The 19,946-nt window shown below is 39.2% G+C and overlaps 1 protein-coding gene across 2 annotated transcripts in view; it reads left to right on the top strand.

Annotated features, from left to right (window-relative positions):
• The window catches only part of CPM (carboxypeptidase M), a 72,674-nt gene extending 57,690 nt beyond the window's left edge, over positions 1 to 14,984 (top strand). For both annotated transcript variants that reach the window (XM_004479188.4, XM_071218937.1), the window contains 4 exons: positions 235 to 405; positions 3,702 to 3,854; positions 10,269 to 10,417; positions 12,504 to 14,984. In XM_004479188.4, the coding sequence (XP_004479245.2) occupies positions 235 to 405; positions 3,702 to 3,854; positions 10,269 to 10,417; positions 12,504 to 12,746 (716 nt within the window). In that variant the 3' untranslated portion in view covers positions 12,747 to 14,984. The remainder of the gene's footprint in view (positions 1 to 234; positions 406 to 3,701; positions 3,855 to 10,268; positions 10,418 to 12,503) is intronic.
• The last annotated feature ends 4,962 nt before the right edge of the window (positions 14,985 to 19,946 follow it).

Below are 19,946 nucleotides of genomic sequence, written 5' to 3'. Positions count from 1 at the left end.
TAAACTGATTTAGGAAGAACTTGGTATGAATATGGCTTATTTTGTTTGCCCTTGTGTATGTTCATTAAAAGTTAGGCAGAGGGGAGTGGGTTCAAGGACATGGGTTGAAGATTTCTCTTTAGGGAAATGAGAGCGCTTGTGTCAACGTAGATACGGTATTTACTGATGTGATTTTGTATGTTTTCCCTTACTATAAAGTCAATTGAAAGGTCTTGGTTTGTCTTTCAAATACAGCAACAGGGACTTTACTCGCACGCAGTTTAACTCCTGATGATGACGTTTTTCAATACCTCGCACATACTTACGCCTCAAGAAATCCCAGCATGAGGAAAGGAGAGCAGTGTAAAAATAAAATGAAATTTCCAAATGGAGTTACGAATGGATACTCTTGGTATCCACTCGTTGGTGAGTTTCTTTTTTCATTTCCAGCATTTTCCTTATTGCCTTCATCCAAAGGTGCCAGCTGGTTTATGTTAACCCACAGCTGTCAAAAGATCTTTAGGCACAGCACAGTCCCTTCAAGTATTCTCCATCAGCTAATATCACAGAGCGGTAGAGGTAATTGATAGTTTGAGAGATGCCAAGGGTCTCCTTCATTCATTCAAATGATTATTCAGCACCTACCTACCGTGAGCCAGGAACTGTGCCAGGAACGATGAATAGGACACAGACTTTACCCTCACACTTAATAGGGGAGACAGATGTGCCAACTAATAATTGTGACAGCATTGTAATTAGAATGAAAATAGAGATTTAGAAAAGGTACACTGTAAGTCTAGGTGTAATGCCAAAGTACAGTTGGGAGTGGTGAAGACATTGGAGAAATCTAACACTCATGTTAACGGGGCAGCCGTTACATAGAGCCAGCTAAATACTGCCACACGGCAGTGGGGTCCTAATAGTGCCAGATCTCCCCATCTCTAAGTAAGCTGGATTTGCACATGATTTTAAAGCCACTTTGCAACCTAAAACAGAAGAGCCCTTCAGGCTGGAATCTACAGGGGGGACCTCCAGTGTTCCAGGGCAGGTAAGGGGGGCGGGGGGAGGAGATTGCATGAAGGAGAAAGGTGGAAAGAGGATGGAAGGGAGAATATGCTTGTCAGAAGGAGTAATATAAGCCAAAGCTCAGGGGCATGAGAGAACTCATCCCAGTCTGGGAGCCAAAAGATAACAGGTGGATCTCAGGGAGGAAGGGTGAGAGGAGATAGCTGCTGGCTTGTGGGTTTCTGTTACCCCCTTGGAAATCACCCCCTTGTGGGTGGGTGAGCCCTTACCCTGTCAACACAAGCTGCTGCTGACATTTTTGCTGGCAGGCCACTTCCCAAGGCGCCGTCCTCGGTATCACTTCCGCGCTCTAGACTAGCAAGCAGTCTCACACCAGCTGGCACTTTTGTATCTGGGCAGCTTGTGCCAGCTTCCCAAGCAATGCCAATAAGCACCGAGCACGACTGATGGGCAGCAGCGCCGCCCGGACTCCCCAACAACCCACATGTCTCCGATGTCCTGGAAACAGTCCTCCCACCCTCGCCCCAGACCTCCAGCAGAACCCCTGCCCGTCGCCCTTCCCAGCGAGGAAAGGGGTGCCTCCTGGCTTGGTGGCAGAGCTGCCCCTCTTGACAGCTTTCTCCATCAGTGACTTTCAAGATAAATCCAGCTGTGTGAGAAATTAACTGGGAACCTGTAGCTGCTGCTGGGAATTGCTCCCACATGTGCCTGCCTGTGAGCCGTGTGTCCTTCTCAGAGAAAAAGCAGGCGGGGCCAGCTGCCTGGGGAGCTTAGGGGCGCAGCCTGGACGTTGGGGAGCCCGGGCAGCCTGCCTGCGGCTGCACACCTCGCCGCGCTGGCACTCTCCGTGCTGGCTGCTGTGCCAGGGGTCCACAGTGCACATCTGTCCCTGTTTGGCCATTTAAGTTCTTCACACCCGAGACACAGCCCCCTCACCAAGAACGTTTGTTGTTTTGTTTCTCTCCTACCACCCCCTTCTCTCTTTTGGTGAAAACGAGATAAGAAAGAGGAGAGGGGTGAGAAGGGTAGGTGTAACATTTAAAAAAATAATAAAGACAAAGAAATTTTAAAAAGTAAACATAAAAATTTTTTTTAAAAGTTAGTAATTGTAGGAACCAGGAAATAATAATAAACTTGGTCCTTAAAAAAAAAAGTACAAAACCTGTAAGGTAAGCAAAGGAAGTAGGAAGGACAGAGAAATTCTTCCTGTCTGGAATCTGGGTCTATATAGATATTACTTAATATTTAATAATATTTTGATTGCATATTTTGACCATTTTCTTCATTGCGATTTTTTTTTTTTTTTTTTTTACTTTAGAACTTCCCAAAAACCCTGATGAAATTGAGAATACATATTTTGGGGGGCACAAATCAAGTATAAGTTAAAATCTGACAGAAATTGTTTTCTTCAAAATTAACTGTATTTCATCAAATCCAAGATCCACTGGTTGTAAAACACTATACCACGGGGAAAGAAAAAAAAGTTAAACTAATGACAATGATTTTTTTTCAACCATCAAATTTAAGGCATATCCCACTGCAGAGATATTAAAATATGACAAAATTTTCATCTTAGAAAATATGACATATAATTACAATCCTTTGAAAACTGCCCCTAGAGGGAAGAGTTGGAAAGGGAGCATGAGCGAAGGCCGCCCCGAGCAAGGGTCTGTGCCTTTCCCGCCCACTCAGCCTCATCCCCTTTCTGCCATCTCCAGGAGCAGTTTGGTGTGGTGGGTAAGAGCATGGGGGCTAGAGCAAGATGGTCTGTAACCCGCCTCCTGCCATTTCCTAGCTGGAGTCCCTGGGCATGTGCTAACATGGACGATCACGTTTCATCTGTAATTGCTGTGAGCTCTTTAGACAGTACCTAGCACATAGCAAGCTCCCAGGAAACGCTGACTATAACCCCCTCCACCCTCCACCTCCCCACCCCCCCGCAAAATCAAAATTAGTACACTTAGTTTGGTTTCTAACTTTTTATGTTTTGAAATGTTTTCAAACTTAAAGCACAGTTGCAAAAATGAAACAAACCAATACAGAGCACTCCAATGAAATCCCTCCCCAGATGCCCTGGTTTACCAACTTTCAACATTTTGCCACATTTGTGATACCACTCCATCTATTTCCTAAACATTTGAGAGTAGGTTGCGTATATCATGCTCCCTGAACACTTAATACTTTCATGTATATTTCCTAAGAAGAAGAATATTCGCTTATGTAACTTCATTTAGTACAGTTGGCAAGTTCAAGAAATTTAGCATTGATATAAATGTACTTAGTTTTCTATAATAAGTATATTTATAAATAGTTTGTAGAAATATTTTTAAAGAACTCTTATTCTAGTCTATATTGGTTTAAATTGTACTTTGGAGGAGAATGTAATTTGAAGAATCCTTTTTGTAATGTTAAAAAAAGAAAAAACCCTTCTCACAACTCTCGTGTAATTTTGATGCACAGTTGAACTTTGGTCAGTTCTGAACCAGTTACCCATATGGGAATCCTTAGAGTTGCCTGGTCATGCTTGCGTAATAAAATGTCAAGCCCTGATTTTATATACTAATATGTCAAATTCATCTTTTCCTGTTTACATGTGCTTTCCTTGCAACTGTCTAATTCACTCATCTCCAAGGTACATGATCCTTGGCTCCATTCCACATTCAGACCTTAACAATAATTAAACATGCTTGTTTTAGGTGGAATGCAAGATTACAACTATATCTGGGCCCAGTGTTTTGAAATTACTTTGGAGCTGTCTTGCTGCAAATATCCTCAGGAAAAGAAGCTTCCATTCTTCTGGAATGAAAACAAAGCCTCCTTAATTGAATATATAAAACAGGTGCACCTAGGTTTGTAAGATTTTCCTATTCCTTATTAACACAAAACGCAGCATCTGGGAAAACCTGTTGGCTGAGAAAATGCAAGCCTCCATACGCAGCTCATTTTTGGTTCCAGCTAGAGCTAAGGTTAAGAATTCTCTGCATGAACATCCACAGTGTGTGTGAAATACCGTGCCAACCGGTTCAGCTAAGAGAAAGCATGATGCATGTTGTGTTAACGTGGGAATATAAACATCCATCCAGAGTACCCCCAGTTTTACATGTTGAATGACTTGGGAATCTGGCAAAAGACTAGGAAAACAATTGTTACTATTACATTATCTCCCATTTAGAGAAAAGCCAAGTTTTCTTATTACTTGCCACACAAGATCACATACCCAGAGATCATGTGGACATGCCTTCATTGCATTTTTTACAAAAGTAGGGTGGTGACTTGGTGGCATAAGCTTCACCCCTTTCCTCATCCCCTAGTTCTGCCAAATGACCTGAAACTAGACAGATCACAGATGGTCAAACTAAGTATGGCAAAAGGGCAAACTCATGGAGGGTTTGTTAAAACACGAATTGCCGGCACACTCCCAGAGTTTCTGATCTAGCAAGTCTTGAGTTAAAAAAGTTGTAGGTGTACAGAAAAATCACGCAAAAAATACAGAGTCCCCACACCCACCCTCTCACACAATTTTCCCTTTTATTAACACTTTGCATTAGTGTGGTAACTTTGTTACCACTGATGAAACATTATTATTATTAAACTGTTAATTCTTATCCATTGTTTATAAGTTCCCAGGTTCAGGGAACTGGTAACTGCTGGTTCAGGGACCCAGTTTGAAAACCACTGCACTAGACACACTACTTTTGGTACTGATGAAATCACATACAGTTCAAGCTTACTTGACCAGGTATCTCTCTCTGAACAGGGTAATGGAAGGCTCTTCTGCATTGTCAGAATTCAAATTATCTTTCTCCGTTCAGAGTGGTTTAGGTGGGGAAGAAACACATCAGAAATTGGCACAATAGTTACACTACCAGCTCAAGCTAAGTGAGAAAGTGCAATTGTAGGTGTGGGTGTGTTTTGAAGGTTTGCCTAATTGAATAATACCTAGTTTTCTGCCTGCTTCGTAACAAAGCTCTCTACCTGGTAAAAAGAAGATGGAGAAGGATGAGGGAGGGGCGAATCAGAACCATGGGGGTAAAGAGCTGAGTACAAGGATAATTAGGAGCTTCCCTGGACCACACATCCCTACATGGATGCCCCTTCCACACCTGCTCCCAGAGGCCCATTTCCCCACTCCGAACAGAAGGCAATTATTGGTGAACTCACAGGACTGAATCTGACTGGCTGAGCTGTTCACAGGGTCAGTTGATTCCCTGTGATAAGGGATTTACAGAATGTCATCTTTCTTTTTCACCAACATCTTCATAAATTTTAAGTGTATTATTAAGACTTTCTCCTTCTTTGTTATGTCATCAAACTTTTTTGAGTCTTCCCTTGTTTGGTTTTCTGATATTTCTTCTTTCACTAGAACTTCCTCTCGTGTACATATTAAATAATTTAACCTTTCTATTTTATTTATGTCTATATGGATCCTCTGGCATGTTGCTCTGCCTGTTCTTTTCTGAAGTTCATCCTTTGCCAGCATCAATATGGGAATGCAATGAACATGAAATATGTTCCACGTAACTGCACTTCTATTTTCAGAATTTCAGTTGAGTTGTAAAGGTTATTTGTCAAGCACTGAATTAATTGCCAGTGAAGGACCTCTGTAAATTGTTAAATGCCACATAGATCGCAGCATAACAACAATTGTTCTTACTATCAACTTGGAGGGCTTACAAGTCCATTTACACTGGACTTTATAAAGAACTATCAATCCACCTGTCCCTGTAACCTGGTAGGAACGACTCGCTTTAGAAAATGTATTGGCACATCAACACTGCCCCCTTGTGGTTTAATATAGAGGCACCTTTTTAGTTTAATAATGCAACCTTATTTCAAAACACAGATACAATGTGCCTTTTACTACTTGGTGGAAAGGTACTCTCCACATTAGTGTCCATTGGGGAACCAAAGAATATCTTTGTTTGTAAATGATGAAAATGAACACTTCTTTATTGGTATTGCCCTGGTTTAAGAAAATGATTGAAATTATCCCACTGCGTGGCATTCACTGATAGGGTTTCACCACTTGCTAGGATACCTCTGAGTCTCTGAGATTTGTACCCCTCTGGACGTTTCTGGCCTGCATCTATCTGGGCAGAAATGGCTTTCTGCTCTAAAGAAAGGACCCAGCCAAGAGGGCGGGAGACTGGTGAGGGCCTTGAGCAAGCCGCTTGCTGTAAGGCTCCAATGGGGTTTTTCTTTCATTTAGAGCTCACTGCAGCTCTCGGTCTACGCCAGGCCCCTTGGTGCTGTGTAGCCATGCTTAGAGGATTTACTGGGTTTGGGATTACCCGCTCCCTGGAGAGAAGCAAAGATATACAAGACGCTTTGCTACCTGCTGCGCTCCCTGCCTCGCCCCTGGACTTCTCAAAACAGGTCTGCACGTGCAGTCCCCCAAGTGCTGTCCCCTTCTGACTCTGACTTGTGACCCACAGATGCAGCATTCTAGTTCTTGCCCAGAAAGGACTTTTAGTTCCTGAAGTTAATACCTTTCCAGGAGGGAGAGCTTTGCACTTCTCTCCCTCATCTCCAAATGTGGCCTTAAATGTTGTCTTCTCCTTTGTTTATTATCTGAACTTTTTTCAAAACTGTGCATTTTGTTCCCTTGATGTGCCGGCTGTCTTTGCATCTTTTTTCATTGCTTTGATTTCAGCATACAGAATAAACCATATCTTCTGGTAAAGCAATTACTTTCCCCTAAACGAAAGGTGCAGTGGACAGACAATTGTGAAGACATGAAAGACCTGAAGAAAGCTTTCATTTGGTTGGTTTTTCATTTCGGGGTTTTCTTTGAGTGAAAATTCCATGTTTAAGCATGATGGGTGTTGGGTCAGTAACAGAGTGGTAGATGCTCCAGGCTTCCACATTCTTGAAGAGCCGTCTTTAAATCTGGGTGAGGGTTTTTAAGAGGATGATGAATAAAAATCAAATTGGAATGTAACGACTGTCAGAAAGTCCCCCCAAGCCAGATCATTCCACCTTTCCCGTATTTGAGGATAGGCACACGTAGTCAATCTTTGTTCAGTTGCAACACATGCTGATTGAAGGATATTGTGTAGGTACCTAAGGCAGTTCATAAACACTGTTGGTGCAAGCAGGGAAAAAAATCAAGTCTGTAATATTACAGTGTAACCAAGTCTAGCCAGGAAGGAACTTGCTACCTTTTAAGAGTCCATAACTTTTTTTCTTGGTATCTTCAGCCAGCTACTCATTTCTGGCATCCTTAATCCTTTCTCAGAATTATCTTAGGTGTTAAAGGATGGTGTAAAGTCAGTTTCAAAGTTAGTTTTCTTCTTTTTATGAGTTTGGGTTTTGTTTTGCTTGGTCAAGCAAAACAAAAAAGTCAATGAAAAATACGGAAGTCAAGAGACACTGCCACCACCACAAGCTATTTTGCTCAAATTCATGGATTTTCTAAGTGGCAGAAAGACTAGGAAGCTAGCTCAGAGCCCCAGAGAAGGAAGAAATATATATCTCCTTTTTCTTTTCTTTTTTTTAAAGATTTATTCCATTTATTTCTCCCCCTCTTCCTCGTTGTTTGCGCTCACTGTCCGCTCTCTCTGTCTGTCCATTGTGTGTTCTTTGTCTGCTCCAGTTCCGTTTAGGAGGCACCAAGAACTGAACCTGGGAGCTCCCATGCGGGAGGGAGATGCACAATTGCTTGAGCCACCTCCACTCCCTGCTTGTCGTGTCTCTCATTGTGTTTCTTTGTTGTGTCTCCTTGTTGCATCATCTCGTTGTGTCATCTTGTTGCATCAACTCACCACACCAGCTCACTGTCTTGCTCATCTTCTTTAGGAGGCACTGGGAATCAAACCCAGGACCTCCCATGCAGCAGGCAGGTGCCCAACTGCTTGAGCCACAAGCCACATATGCTTCCCTATAGCTTCTTCATTCATATATTCCTACCCTTGTGGAGCAAGTTTTGAACAAGATTGCAGAAACTTGTCTAATATTTCTGTCTTAGCTTCAGAATATATAGCCACAGTCTTTCTATTCCTTCACACAGTTTTTCTTATCCAAGTAAAATGAAAGAAAAGAAATATTTATTGAGTCTCTTGGGTGTGTCACATGCATTTAATCTTCACATCAGGAATCCTAGGAAGTGGTATATTTTATCCCCATTTGACAGATGATAAAATTGAGACTTGGGAACGTTTAGTGAATTAAGAACTGGGATTCAAATTGAGATCTCTCTGACTGGGTTCTTTCTGTCACACCGGCCTGCGATGATTGGTATATATTTTTCATCTACTGTACCACAGCACCTTCTTAAGAAGGGCACAATATAAATACCTCTTCAAGGAATAATGCCACTGAAATCTAAGGAACAAATGTATAATCAGGTTACCAAACCATTACCAGTTACTACCCGGAGATCAAAATAATACATACCCAGTAGTAGAAGTAAATATAAATGGAACTTTTCAAAAAAGAGGCAATGAAAGAATAAAATCACAGGAAATTAGAGGTTTTATATGGTTGGCCTGTACTGAGAAAATTAAAAGGATGAATGGCATTTAATAATTCCTTGTGTGAAGTTAGAGAAAGAAGAGTCAGGTATTAAGTCAGAAAGTAAGTAAAAGATAACTTGGTCAGATAGAAGTTTGCCTAATATTAAGCCTGAGATAAAGATTTAGTGGCTAAATATGAAAAATTCTTTCATTTTAACCTTTTCTGAAGGAAACTATTTCAAGTGTACTTCATGGAAGTGGATGTAACTCAGTGTTTGAGCACCTGCTTCGCATGGGCTAGGTCCCAGTTTCAATCCACGTACCTCCCAAACAATAATAATAAATAAAATTAAATATAAAAAAATAAAGTGCACCTCATTCTTCTGCCTTAGTAATAATTATTGGGTATAACTGTTTTGGGATAGCTCAAGGTCATCTTATCAGTGTGGCCTCTTCTTTCTCATTTAAGTCATTGGGCTTAGGTGCCCTCAACTTAAGAAAGCATGATTTGCCATGGGAGTCAACATAGTGGAATGTGAAATTTAGGATTTAAAATGTGAAAACTCTTACAATATGAATAGCCTTTTCTTAATTGTCCTCCTGAAATGTCGAGGTGGGTGGGCAGGGGTGTGGTGTAACAGCTTTAGCGTGGGCTCTGGAGGCCTGCATCTATAGCCAGGCTTTGCTTCTTAGTTGGCCATGTGAACTTGAGGTTATTGTAATAATCCAAAGCCTCCGTTTCTTCATCTGTAAAATGGTGGTGTTAATATTACCTACCTGAGTTGATGTGAGAAGAAGCACAGAGCCTGTGACAGAACTACTTAGTCCCTTGCATTGATACGTATCGTCTTACAAATTCAAAATTGACATTTTGGGGTTTTGTTTTGTTTAGGGTTTTATGAAATCCACCTCTGGCAATGTTACCAGTTTGTTGATTAACAACTTGGAAATGACAGAAATGGATCTTAGATTGTCAGCTGTGTTCTTATTCTGATAAGACAGCCTATAAATGGAATTGCTCAACAACAAAAAATTTAAACTATAAATCATATCAGTACTTGACTATTAAAAGTTACATCAGGGGACAGGGATGTGGCTCAACTGATAGAGCATCCATCGACCATATGGAGGGTCCAGGGTTCAAACCCCAGGGCCTCCTGACCCATGTGGTGAGCTGGCCCACGTGCAGTGCTGCCGCGCACAAGGAGTGCTGTGCCACGCAGGGGCGCCCCCCGCATAGGGGTACCCCACGTGCAAGGTGTGTGCCCCACAAAGAGAGCTGCCACACGTGATAAAAGTACAGCCTGCCTAGGAGTGGCACCGCACACAAAGAGAGCTGACACAGCAAGATGACGCTACAAAAAAGAGACGCTGTTTCCCAATACTGCCTGATAATGCAAGTGGATGCAGAATACACAGTGAATGGACACAGAGACCAGACAATGGGGGGTAAGGGGAGAGAAATAAATAAAATAAATCTTTGAAAAAAAAGAATAAATAAGGCCTTGGGTTCACTCCCTGGTACCTCCTAAAAACAAAGACAAAACAAACAAATGAAAAAAAACAACTCTTATTGGGGAGCAGATGTAGCTCGATGGTTGAGCACCTGCTTCCCATTTACGAGGTCCAGGGTTCAATCCCCAGTACCTCCGAAAAAAAATAAAATTAAAATAAGATTACTTTCCCTTCTTTAATACTTTATTAGCTCAAAACAGCTAATAAAAATTGGACTCATGTTTTAAAATAGTTAGAAGAATGTTTTTACATATGTCATAAAATTTATTTCTATTTAATTTTTTTATCTTGCAGGTATAAAAGGTCAAGTTTTTGATCAGAATAGAAATCCATTACCCAATGTAATTGTGGAAGTCCAAGACAGAAAACATATTTGCCCCTATAAAACCAACAAATTCGGAGAATATTATCTCCTCCTCTTGCCTGGGACCTATATGATAAATGTAAGTATGCCATCCTAGTTACTGTTATTAAAATATTATAGAAGTCACAATACTTACCCAGAAGGAATCAAAATAAGTCTGGAAAGTCAAAAAGTAGATACTTCAGGGCAGAAAGAAGGGACAATGTCAGACTTGCAATTTTAGGTAGGAGTAGGGGAGGATAATAGGAAAAAACTAGAAAAATTCATGTCTTTTCCCAACTGGCAATTAGTTGTTGTGTTGTTTTAAAAAAGGCCAAATCCTATTTCTTGTAATACCCTTCATAATAAAAGATGCAACTACTCTTTTTAATAATAAGACTAATTAAGCAATGTAGCAAAAGTACTTCCAAGCTTCATGCAATACCACTTTTAGTACCCATTATATGAAACATAATTTCTATTATTAAAAAAAAAAGATTGGGACAAGTTTCTTAGAATTCATTATCAGTGAAATTGATCCACAATTGTTACCACATATTAAGCAAGTAATAGACATATTTGCTGCCCTTTCATGAGCAAATGCTGATGAGTTTTCCAATTGATGCAAGTAAAACTCTGGCCTTTAATTCTATTAAGATACATGTTTCTGAGTAGAAGTAGACCTGGACTAGTTTGAGTCTGAGTAGGTTTTGTGAAAGAACTAAATGAATAAAGTACCTGATTTAGTTGGCCAGGTTGTGCATCTTTCTGTAAACATGACAATTCTTTAGAAACTCATGCTTCTTCACAGCCCCTGCAGTGGGGCTCATCTTTTGCTAATCTTGGGAATCTTCCTCCTACTGAGCAAATGGATAGGGCTTGAAAAACTTCAACTCATTTTGTTTTGTTTTGTTTTTTCTTTTTTATTTGATTTTTTAAAACTTTTATTTTCAACTCACTTTGATTTCTTGCCTAAAAAGATCCTTTATTTTTCTGCTTATGTACTGTGACATTCCCTTCTTTCCATACCTGATTTCAGTATTGCATTTCATTTGGCTAGGAACTCAGAGTATGTTGGGAACATGTTATACACTTAATGAATGAAATGAACGATTTTACTGTTAGAGACTGTGTTAACTGTGTACTTCCTCTGAGGGGGCAAATCCATGGTGACACTGAAAGGATTTTGGCATGATTTGCTAATTTTACTAAACATTAAGCTTCATGGTTGTATGGGAGGTGGAGCTTCGTAGAATCTAGTCTTTTGCCCCATTTTTCCCCTTTGGAACAAGAGAGCCAGTCTTTTGGTCTTCAAATACATGCAAATATAAAAACTACTAGAATAAGGGTTTTCCCTGGAGTGAATCTAAATTATTTTCATGCAGTTCCGTAAATAATCCCTTATAGAATAAAGTTATGGATTATTAAATCTCCATTAGCTAGGCTATTGCTGTACATGCTATTAGCTCTAGGACAAGATTGGAAGGCAAGACTTTGGAAGTTGAAATGAATGGCTAAAATAACTAAGTGATGATTATATAAATGTTATTCACCAGTCTTACCCCTATACACATATAATAAAAACATTTCTCAATGGACATGGCCTATAGTTAATTTAGTGTTTGTCTTCTTTGTCCTGATCATTGCCCCCACACACACACAAAAAAAAAACCTTAAGGGTTCAGACTCATATTAACAAAATCAGGTGAAAATCAAAGGAAGCAATAGACTTGTACACTTAGATCAGTTCCAAGGAAAGTAGAATAAATGGGGATAATAATTCTACTTACAAATAAATAAAATTACTCCAGTGAGGGTATTATGTATAGACTTGGGACAAAGGGCAATATACGTTTGCTCTCAGGGCTGTTACCATCCTTAAAAATGATGGTTGCAGAATCAGTCTACTGCTTCCTTCTTCTGTCTTACATCACTTGATAAGGGACCAGGCTTTATTTCCTTGTGCAGTTCTTGGCAGCAGTATTAACAACTAAGGTCCTTATCCAAAGGCATTGGGTAACTCATTCAGCAAGCAGAACCCAATCTGTTACTAGCCCAGGAGGCCTGGCAGATTGTTACATGCATTTCACAAAAGCCACATTTTAGTGGTGGATATCAATGTTTTCATTGTTGGCACCATGAGACATCTGAAATCACTCAGATAACTGTTTCTTGTTTCCTCTTAGGTTACAGTCCCTGGACATCATTCACAACTCACAAAGGTGACTATTCCAGAGAAATCACAGAAATTCGGTGCTCTTAAAAAGGATATTCTACTTCCATTCCAAGGGCAATTGAATTCTATCCCAGTATCAAATCCTTCATGCCCTATGATTCCTCTATACAGAAATTTGCCAAGCCACTCAGCTGCAACAAAGCCTAGTTTGTTCTTATTTTTAGTAACTCTTTTGCACATGTTTTTCAAATAAAGCAAAAGGTGAAACTTGACCCCCATCACCACTGGAATCAGGGATTTACTCAAGCCAGGTATTGCAAGCTTCATTCCCTCTGTGGGACCAAGACTGGATGATTGCCATAGTCTTCCCCAAAATGAGAAATGGATGGTTCCAAGTCCTGCAACAAGCAGTGTGGCATGTCAATGAAAGGAATGATTCAGTCTTGATGGGGAATCGAAGATGCCTACCTCTCATGACGTGCCTGGCCACCTACACTCAAATAAATCTTGAAACAGCCCTAGAAAATTCTCATAAGTTAAAAATGATATGCAAAAAAAAAAGGGGGGGTTCCTGACTTCAGAGATGATGGCAGATTAGAGAAACACAGGACTCACTTCTCTCCCAGAAAAATAGCTAGAGGGCAGGCAGTAACAGCCTGGGAAAAAAATATATGTTCTAGGGTTTAGGACACTAGAGGAAGGCTGGACACCATCCAGAAGAAAAAGGGGCAAAAGAAGAGAATCTCGAAGGGAAAACTGTGAGTTAAAGCTGCAGCTGCAGCTGTCAGCACCCATCCCCCACCTGCAGCGCAGACAGCTTTGACTTCTCTGGTCTCTGGCCAGCATCTATGAACATAAGAACAACAGGGGTCTGTCTTTCAGAGGGATGCAGTCTAAGGCTGATTCAGCTTTTAGCCAACAGATTTGGTCTGCTGTGTCCCAGGAGCCCTTCCAGGCCAGGTGGGGCCATGCCCTTGTTTGGCCAGGGAACTGGCAATGGACTAAAGAGATCCAACTCTCACAAATACCCTCCCTACTGACCAGGACTGGTTGCTGAGGTTCCTACTGGGAAAAAGGAAGAGGGATGCAGGCAAAGGTTGCAGAACAGCCTCAGAGAAAGTTTGATTTTCAAGGCTATTCAGAGCCTTGAGGGAAGATCCTCTGTCACATTGTTGCATGACAGAAGAGTTGAATGTTAACATAAAGTGCAACAACATATGTGTCATAGGAACTCCAGAAGAAGAGAAGGGAAAAGGGGTAGAAAGAGTATTTGAGGAAATAATGGCTGAAAAATTCCCAACTCTCATGAAAGAAATGAATTTACATGTCCAAGAAGCACAGTGTACCCCAATCAGAATAAATCCAAATAGACCTATTCCACAACACACACTACTCAGAATGTCAAATCCTAAAGATAAAGAGAAAATTCTGAGAGCAGCAAGAGATAAGCAAACCATCATATACAAGGAATGCCCGGTAAGATTTAATGTAGATTTCTCATCAGAAACTATGGAGGTGAGAAGACAGTGGTATGATACAATTAAGATACTAAAAGAGAAAAGAGAAAAATTGCCAGCTGAGAATTCTTTATCCAGCAAAATTGTTCTTCAAATATGAAGGTGAGTTTAAAATAGTCAGAAATAAAGAGAAACTAAGAGAGTTCATTAAAAAAGAACCCACCTTTGCAGGATGCATTAAAGGGAACCTTACAGCCCCAAAGAAAAAGGAGAGAAAGGCTTAGAGGAGAGTGTAGAAGAGAGAACTAGCAGAAAGGATCGCCAAAAGAGTAAAAAGATCATTGAAAATACAATATGACATATGAAATCCAAAGAATAAAATGGTGGAAGTAAATAATACATTTATAGTAATATCATTGAATGTGAAGATTAACAAAGAAACAGAGACCTTGAACAATATAATAAATAAGCTAGGCCTGACAGACATCTACAGAACACTGCACTCCAAATCAACAGGTTATATATTCTTCTCAAGTGCTCATGGGTCTTTCTCCAAGATCGGCCACATTTTGGGCCACAACATAGCTCTCAATAAATTTAAGAAGACTGAAATTATACAAAGCACCTTCTCTGCTCATAATGGAGTGAAGCTGGAATCAATAAGGCAGAAAAGGGGGAAATTTGCAAATATATGGAGGCTAAACAACACACTTCTAAACAACCAATGGGTCAAAGAGGAACTTCTAAGAGAAATTAATAGATTTCTCAAGATGAGTAAAAATGAGAGCACAACTTATCAAAACTTATGGGATACAGCGAAGGCAGTGCTGAGAGGGAAATGTATAGCCCTAAAAGCCTTTATTTAAAAAAGAAGAAAGAGCTAAAATCAAAGAACTAACTGAATACCTGGAGGAACTAGAAAAAGAACAGCAAACCAATTCCAAAAAAGCAGAAGGAAAGAAATAAAGATTAGAGCAGAAATAAATGGAATTGAGAACAACAACAACAACAAACAAACAAAAAATAGAGAAAAACCAACAAAACCAAAAGCTGGTTCTTTGAGAAGATAATAAAGTTGACAGACTGTTAGCCAGAGTAACAAAGAAGCAAATAAAAAGAGAGAAGATGTAAATAAATAAAATCAGCAATGAAAGAGGGGACATTACAACTGGCCCCACAGAAATGAAAAGGATCATAAGAGGATATTATGAGAAACTGTATGCCAACAAACTAGACAACCTAGATGAAATGGACAAATTTCTAGAAATGCACAATCTACACTGACTCTTTAAGAAATTCAAGAACCCGACAAACCTATCACATTTAAGAGATGAATCAGTCATCAAAAATCTCCCAATAACAACAGGAAAAAAAAATCTCCCAACAAAGAAAAGTCCAGAACCAGATGGCATAGCAGGTGAATTCTACCAAGCATTTCAAGAGTTAACACCAATCTTATTTAAACTTTTTCAAAAAATTGAGGAGAAAATTATCCAACACAGTTTATGAAGCCAATATCACACTATCACCAAAGCCAGATAAAGATACTAAAAAAAAAAAAAAATTACAGACCAATCTCATTAATGAACATATATGTATTAGTTTGCCAAAGAGCCTCTGATGCAAGGTACCAGAAATCTGTTGGCCTTTATAAAGGGGATTTATTGGGGGTAAAAGCTTACAGTTCAAAGGCCAAAACCGAGGCACCATCAGAGATGCTTTCTCACCAAAATCAGCTACTGTTGATCCTGGCTTGTTGCCACATGGTGAAGCAGGATGGCTGCTGAATTGTACCCAAGTTTCTCCTTCCCCTCTAGGCTTCCTCTGTCAGGCTCAGTCGCTCCACCTTCTGCCAGATTTCAGCTGCAAGCTGTCAACAGTCTTCTATATCAGTCTCAGCTGTTTTGCTTTCTTCCCAAATTCAGCTGTAAGCTATCAGTCAAATGGCCCTCTCTCCGTGGAGCTGCAGCTGTTTGAGCATTCTCCTTTCTGACACATGGCAAGATCAAAAATTACATAGCTTTTGCTTCCCATGTCTGAGTGAGTGTCCATATATGTCAGACCCAGCAGGGGGGTAGGGACTTAACCTGAGTCCCACCTCACTGATGGAGTCTAAGCCCTACAGCAGTCTTAACAATTAATCTAATCAAAGGTCCTTAAACTGAATTTAATACAAGAAAGGGTATCACACTCAGAAGATTACTTTACAAATATAATCTTTCTCTTTTTGAGATCCAATCTCAAACTGCCACAATATAGATGCAAAAATTCTCAACAAAATACTTGCAAATAGAATCCAACAATATGTCAAAAGAATTATATACCATGACCAAATGGAATTTGTTCCTGGTAAGACAGGGTTGTTCAACACAAGAAAATCAAATGGTGTGATACACCACATTAACAAATTGAAGGGGAAAAAACACATATCATCTCAATTGATGTAAAAAAGGCATTTGACAAACTCCATCATCCTTTCTTGATAAAAACACTTTGAACGATAAGAATAGAAAGAAAATTCCTCAATATGATAAAGGGCATTTCTGAAAAACCCATAGCCAATATTGCACTCACTGGGAAAGGTTGAAAGCTTTCCCCCTAAGATCAGGAACAAGACAAGGATGCCTGTTGTTACCACTGTTATTCAATGTTGTGCTAAAAGTTCTAGCTAGAGTAATTGGACAAGAAAACTATATAAATAAAGGCATCCAAAGAGGAAAAGAGGAAGTAAAACCCTCACTATTTGCAGATTATATGATTCTATATTTAGAAAATTCTGAAATGTTTATAACGAAGCTGCTTAAGCTAATAAATGAGTTCGGCAAAATGTCAAGGTATAAAATCAACATGCAAAAATCAGTAATGTTTCTGTACACTAGCATTGGACAATGCAAGGAGGAAATTGGGGCGGGGTGGGGGGGGAGATTCTCATTTAAAAGAGCAACAAAAAACCCAAATACTAGGAATCAGTTTAACCAAAGATGTATAGGACCTATATTCATAAAACTACCCCCCCCCAAAAAAAAAAGCTAAAATAAATCAAAGACCTAAACAAATGGAAAGACATTCTATGTTCATGGATTGGAAGACTAAATATTGGGAAGATGTCAGTCTTACCCAAACTGATTTATAGAGTCAATGCAATACCAATCAAAAATCAAACAATCTATTTTACAGAAATAGGAAAGGCAATTACCAAATTTAATTGGAAGGGAAAATGTACCCTTATAGCAAAAAACATCCTAAAAAAGAAGAGCAATGTGGGAAGAATTTCACTGCCTGACCTTGAAACATATTACAAAACTACAGTGGTCAAAACAGTATGGTATTGTCATATAGATAGACACATTGATCAGTGGAATTTAATTGATTGTCCAGAAATAAGCCCTCACCTCTATGACCCATTGGTTTTTTACAAACCTACTAAGTCCAGTTTATGGGGACAAAATGGTCTCTCCATCAAATGGTACTGGGGGAACTAGATATCCATAACCCAAAGAATGAAAGAGGATCCCTATCTCACTCCCTATACAAGAATCAACTCTGATCAAAGACCTAAATATAAAAGCCAGGACCATTAAACTACCAGAAGAAAATGTTGGGAAACATCTTAAAGACTTTATTGTAGATGTGGTTTCTTGGATCTAACACCCAAAGTACGAGCAAGAAAAGATAAAATAGAGAAATGCGACCTCCTCAAAATTAAACACTTTAGGATTTGGCCAAAAGTGTGAAAAGGCAGCCAACTCAACAGAGAAAATATTTGGAAATCACATATCCAATAAGGGTTTAATATCCATGATATATAAAGAGATACTACAACTCAACAATAAAAAGATAAACTACCTAATTAAAAAATGGGCAATAGACATTTGTCCAAAAGAAGAAATACAAATGACACACACAAAAAAAACCACATGAGAAAATGTTCAACGACACTAGCAATTAGGGAAATGCAAATCAAAGCCACAATGAAATATCATTTCAATCCTATTAGAATGGCCATTATTAAAAAGTCAGAAAACTGCAAGTGTTGGTGAGAATGTGGAGAGATAGGAACGCTTATTCACTGTAAGTAGCAAAGCAGAATGGTACAGCCACTGTGGAGAACTCTTTGGCATTTCCTAAGAAAGTTAAATATAGATTTGCCAAGTGACCCGGAAATACCATTGCTTGGAGTATACCCAGAAGAACTGAGAGCAGTGACAGGAACAGACTTCTGCACACCAATGTTTGTAGCAGCATTATTCACAATAGTCAAATGTTGGAAACAACCCAGGTATCCATCAACTGATAAATGGATAAACAAATTGTGGTGTATACACAATGGAATACTATGCAGTGTTAAGAAGAAAAGAAGTTGTGAAGCGTATGACAACATGGATGAACCTGGAGGACATTATGTTGAGTGAAGCCAGCCAGACACAAAAAAGCAAATACTGTATAATTGTGCTACTAAATATATTGTGTAAACTCGTGGAGTTTATAACTAGAATATAGGTAACCAGAAAATAGAATGGGATTTGAAAATGGAAAGCTGAGGGTTAATCTGTGCAGAATTGGTAAAAAAGGTTGTTTGTTAAATCTTTGGAAGTGAATTGAAAGGGTGAAAGCATATCATAGTGTTTGTAACTAGCAGTGTTATTATATGGGTATGAAAATCTTTGAAAGGGAAAGCCTAAGGGCATGTTATTTACTAGAAGGAAAGCTAAAAAAAATGTAACATGGAACTGTATAACATAGTGATACCTCATGTGAAATATGAATATGGATAATATTGCATATATAATACTGTTTTTTAAAAATATAAATACAAATTAACTAGAGAGATGGAAAAACAGAATAGTAGCTATGTATAGCAGTGGAAGGCTTAGAGAGAGAGGTGATGAGAGTTTTTTTTGGTTTGTCTGTTTTTTGTTTTGTTATTGGAATTATGAAAATGCTCTAATAATGTTTGAAATGATGAATGCACAACTATGTGATTATACCAAATACCAACTGAATGTACACTTTGGATAGATTATATGCTTTATTAAAATGTAGCAATAAAACATGTTTGTTTTTTAAAAAGCAGTTCCTAAGAGGAAAAAAAAACTATTTTGTTTACAGAGAACCTGATGAATATAAGCAATAAAGTGAATGAATATTTACTGATCACCTACTATATACAAACCTTGCCCTGAGAGCTGCTATATAGTGAAGAAGTAAGTGCCATATAGAATGAGTTTTCAGCACAGAGAGAAATTATTTCTTAGAATTGAGAATTTTTGAGTTGCAAATAGTCTAAGGAAATACAAAAGAAAATAGGCAGCCGTGTCTCAGGAACCCCCAAAAATCTGGTCTAGGGGTGGTGAGAAGGTTATGTCTACAGAGCTGCGAAGCAACAGGTCAATTTAGGAAGGCTCTCTCCCTCCAGAGGCTGTCTTCTGCAGAGGCTGTGTTTTGTGCACCTTCTGCACCAGGATGCCACAGTTGTCCTCTGTTATGCTGATGATGTCTAAATGCATAACTCTAGCTTCTTACCTGAGTTTCAGACTCAAATCCAACTGCCCACTGGATATATCTACCTGGATATGACCCAGACATACCTCAAATGCATCATGTTGAAAATTGAAAATACTTTTCTCCCTACAGCTGCTATTCCTCCTATATTCTCTATTCCAGTTGATGGCACCATCAAATTAGAAACCTGGGTACTTTCTCTTCTTCATTCCATGTATGCAGGCAGTCACTAAAGATTAATGTTAATTATAAATATGATGTACCATTAAAAATATAATAAAGAGATCGTAAAAAAAACTTTATAAATATGGAGTGAGTTTACTCTCGCCTCTCCTCACCTGCACCACTGCTATGGCCTTACTTGACTCTCGTTCCCAGGTGTCTTCTTCAAGTCTGTCCTTCACAATCATGAAGACAGGGGTCTACTTAAAACAAAAATCAACAGCCAACTGCTGAGAGTTGCTACCCACATAAATTGCTGTTTGTGTCCCCTC

Source organism: Dasypus novemcinctus, chromosome 12 (genome assembly GCF_030445035.2).
Source record: "Dasypus novemcinctus isolate mDasNov1 chromosome 12, mDasNov1.1.hap2, whole genome shotgun sequence".
Classification (NCBI taxonomy): Eukaryota; Metazoa; Chordata; class Mammalia; order Cingulata; family Dasypodidae; genus Dasypus; species Dasypus novemcinctus.
The sequence above is the reverse complement of the archived record's forward strand: the minus strand, read 5'-3'. Positions and strand labels throughout refer to the sequence as shown.